At 48.8% G+C, this 3,766-nt stretch overlaps 1 protein-coding gene across 1 annotated transcript; it reads right to left on the bottom strand.

The window, feature by feature from the left end:
• Positions 1-1,766: 1,766 nt before the first annotated feature.
• On the bottom strand, positions 1,767-3,367 carry LOC125535096 (ABC transporter G family member 53-like). The gene is made up of 7 exons (XM_048698147.1): positions 3,072-3,367; positions 2,854-2,974; positions 2,668-2,756; positions 2,499-2,583; positions 2,245-2,404; positions 2,080-2,156; positions 1,767-1,832 (listed from the first exon to the last, which is right to left on the bottom strand). The coding sequence occupies exons 1-7, from the start codon at positions 3,350-3,352 to the stop codon at positions 1,767-1,769; spliced, it is 879 nt and encodes a 292-aa protein (XP_048554104.1). The 5' UTR covers positions 3,353-3,367.
• Between the last annotated feature and the right edge of the window lie 399 nt (positions 3,368-3,766).

Genomic DNA, 3,766 nt, shown 5'->3' with positions numbered 1-3,766 from the left:
GGTACGAGTAAAGTGACTTGCCGGTAACGAGATTGAACGAGGTATTGGGATACCGACGATCGAATCTCGGGCAAATAACGTACCGATTGACAAAGGGAATTGTATACGGGGTTGCTTGAATCCTCGACGTCGTGGTTCATCCGATGAGATCATCGAGGAGCATGTGGGAGCCAACATGGGTATCCAGATCCCGCTGTTGGTTATTGACCGGAGAGTCGTCTCGGTCATGTCTACATGTCTCCCGAACCCGTAGGGTCTACACACTTAAGGTTCGGTGACGCTAGGGTTGTAGAGATATGAGTATGCAGTAACCCGAAAGTTGTTCGGAGTCCCAGATGAGATCCCGGGCGTCACGAGGAGTTCCGGAATGGTCTGGAGGTGAAGAATTATATATAGGAAGTACAGTTTCGGCCATCGGGAGAGTTTCGGGGGTTAGCGGTATTGTACCGGGACCACCGGAAGGGTCCCGGGGGTCCACCGTGTGGGGCCACCCATTCCGGAGGGCCTCATGGGCTGAAGTGGGGAGGGAACCAGCCCATAGTGGGCTGGTGCGCCCCCCCTTGGGCCCCCCATGCGCCTAGGGTTGGGAACCCTAGGGGAGGGGGCGTCTCCACTTGCCTTGGGGGGCACTCCACCCCCTTGGCCGCCGCCCCCCCTAGGAGATCCCATCTCCTAGGGCCGGCGCACCCCCTAGGAGGCCTATATAATGTGGGGGAAGGGAGGGCAGCCGCACCTGAAGCCTTGGCGCCTCCCTCTCCCCTGTTACACCTCTCCCTCTCGCAGAAGCTCGGCGAAACCCTGCTGCGATCACTGCTGCATCCACCACCACGCCGTCGTGCTGCTGGATCTCCGTCAACCTCTCCTTTCCCCTTGCTGGATCAAGAAGGAGGAGACGTCATCCGCTCCGTACGTGTGTTGAACGCGGAGGTGCCGTCCGTTCGGCACTTGGTCATCGGTGATTTGGATCACGGCGAGTACGACTCCATCATCCCCGTTCTCTTGAACGCTTCCGCTCGCGATCTACAAGGGTATGTAGATGCACTCCCCTCTCGTTGCTAGATGACTCCATAGATAGATCTTGGTGAAACGTAGAGAAATTTTTTTTGTTTTCTGCAACGTTCCCCAACAATAATATTGTGCAACGAAAAGAGGTTTTTGTTGGTACATTATTAGGTACAACCTCGTTGAGTGTCCAGTTTCTTCGATCTTTGATCGGGGATAAGTGGATTTCATGGCTCCATTTATTAAGATAGTTGATGTAAGTCAACTTAAGTAATAAACCGAATTCTTTTGATGGCGGTTGCATTCTTCTGGAGTCCTCTTGGTACGATCTATGTATGCGGATCTCATAAATACCGGCCCCATCTTTCGTAGGACATATATTTGGAAAATGAAGGTTCTGCTCAAGAATATGATAATCATGTCGGTTTTGTATGGAGGGGCTATCCTAACGAAGGATAATTTTGGAAAACATGTGTTACAAGAAAGTAAAAAAAATGTTACTTTCTTCATCAAAAGGAAACAAATCAACATCTATTTATTTCTTGTATATTCACCAACCTTCTTTGATGTATGATTCTTTTAGCTTTCAACCTACTAGTTTATAGAATTTGTTCGGCAACTGGTTGGATGGGGTTCGTCCTAAGTTTAAAGCACACATCATGTGCGAGTGTGCATTTTTCTCTGGGATTATGGAGGTGCCGTAATGACTGTACTTTTAATAGAACAAAGATACCAACTTATTTGCAGGTCACCTCATATGGTCCTTACTTCAGCGTGCGGAAGCGCATGAGCATGTGGCGTTTGGATTCAGCCGATGGGAGACGGTTGCACTGGACATATTCAACCGATTTGGATGGTGTTTCATTAATACGTTATGTGTGTAGGCATGTTTCTTTATTATAAGTCGGTTGTGGCATTTATCCCCTGGATGTTTCATAATGTACTGCATGATATGACTTGTTCTTTGTTTATTTCAATAAATATGGTTGTGTGCATCATAATGATGCAGATGCCGTGGGGTTAAACCTCCTTTTACGAAGAAAAAAACGATTTAAAATGTAACAACAACTGTAGTACCTTCATGTAGATATCTATTTCTGGGTCTGGTTTGATGTGTTGTTCCTTTTCTCTCCGGGATAGCTCCATTAGCAGGTCTGATCATTCAGTACAAAATTTAATAAGCTACTCAATGCGATATGTTTCCGTGATGAGTCTTGGGGTTTCCATGTTACTTGGTCTTACCAAAACGGTGACCAATTCCTTGACATTTTGCAGAGAAGTTGACTGTCTCACGGACAGTCAGTTCGGCCATGTGCAGATCATGTTGGCTGACATAAGCTGCAGATCTCCGTGGCACAAACTCATCCATAGTATGCCCATTGTAAGTTAAGTCCCCAGACATCTTTTGTGATTGCAATGTTCCGTCGTGTTAGTACTTGCACCGACAACAAAAGTAGCTTGATGAAAAAAAAAGAACCAAAAGTAAAGCGATGCACCTTAAGACTTGAAGGCAGAGTTCCGGCCAAGGCCAAAAGCAGTGAGGTCTTTCCGGCGCCAGGGGGTCCCAAAAGCAAGGTCATCCTAAAAATGGAAGGGATGAGGTTGAATGTAATGGTCTAATGGAGTTGATTTGTCAAGTGCACAGCATGTCTAGAAGTTAATTACCTGTGGGGCTTGATGATTCCACTGACATTGTGAAGGATTGGTATCTTCTGCTTCCTGTTTGGTGTTAGGTGAAGAGCATTTGCCAGGCCCTGTTTGAAGACGATCACCAGCATGCATGTATACAAATTAAGTAGTACTACATTTTTCGAAGAGTAGTACTTGTGGGAGCTCTTGTGTTTGACGTACCTCCAGTAGATTGGCATAGGTGTTGAGGATGGTGGGCAGGCCCCTGCTCCCAACGTGCGCCTGTGCCTCCACGTTGAGGTTCTCGTATCTCACCTCGATCGTCGGCAGCTGAATCCCAACTCTGCACGCGACCAACAAAGAACATCACAAGTGAAGGGATGAACCAATTAATCGAGATTGAAATTATTGAATCAGTCGTCGATCGGTCCATGACGTACCGGTCGAGGCGGTCCTTGAACTTGGAGAGGAAGCGCTCGTGGTCATCGCCGACCCAGGCGACGAGCTGCAGCAGCGCGTGCTTCTCCTGGGCGCTCAGCTTCTCCACGTTCACCTCCTTGAGCCCCTCCCCCGGCATGGCCAGCACCGCCGTCCGGGCGCGGTCGTAGGTGGGCAGCTTCTCCAGCGCCGCCCATCGCAGTGCCTCCTCCCCGTCATAGTCCGGCGACGACCGCGAGAACAGGCTGCGCCGGAACGCGTGTATCTCGCCGGCGTCGTCCATCGAGTACTGGGTGTTTTCTTTCTTGGCGCTAGAAATGAGATTACAAGGGAGACAGAGTTCGTCACTTATATAGAGTGGTGGAGCCGAGGATGGAGAAGAAGCTAATGTACCCCTTGACGTCTCGGTCTCCCAGATTGCTGGGACGAATCCGAAGTAGTATAGTTTATTTTGGGGAAGTACATATCTGGCACATTTGTAAAAAAAAGCATGCCAACACACATGTACTGGCGTGGAATATCTCTTCATTTGAGGGAAGCACATATCTCACCTGATCTCATGTGTGATCCGCTCTCTCCCGGTCGATCGTATCTTTCTCCCAGCCGTCATCCATTTATTATTTTTGTGCCCGCTTAGTGGAAGGGAAGAAGGAATGAAGCGAAATGAATGGGGTGGATTCAGGAGCTTAGTGGCGCC

Source organism: Triticum urartu, chromosome 2, assembly GCF_003073215.2.
Source record: "Triticum urartu cultivar G1812 chromosome 2, Tu2.1, whole genome shotgun sequence".
Lineage (NCBI taxonomy): Eukaryota > Viridiplantae > Streptophyta > Magnoliopsida > Poales > Poaceae > Triticum > Triticum urartu.
The sequence above is the reverse complement of the archived record's forward strand: the minus strand, read 5'-3'. Positions and strand labels throughout refer to the sequence as shown.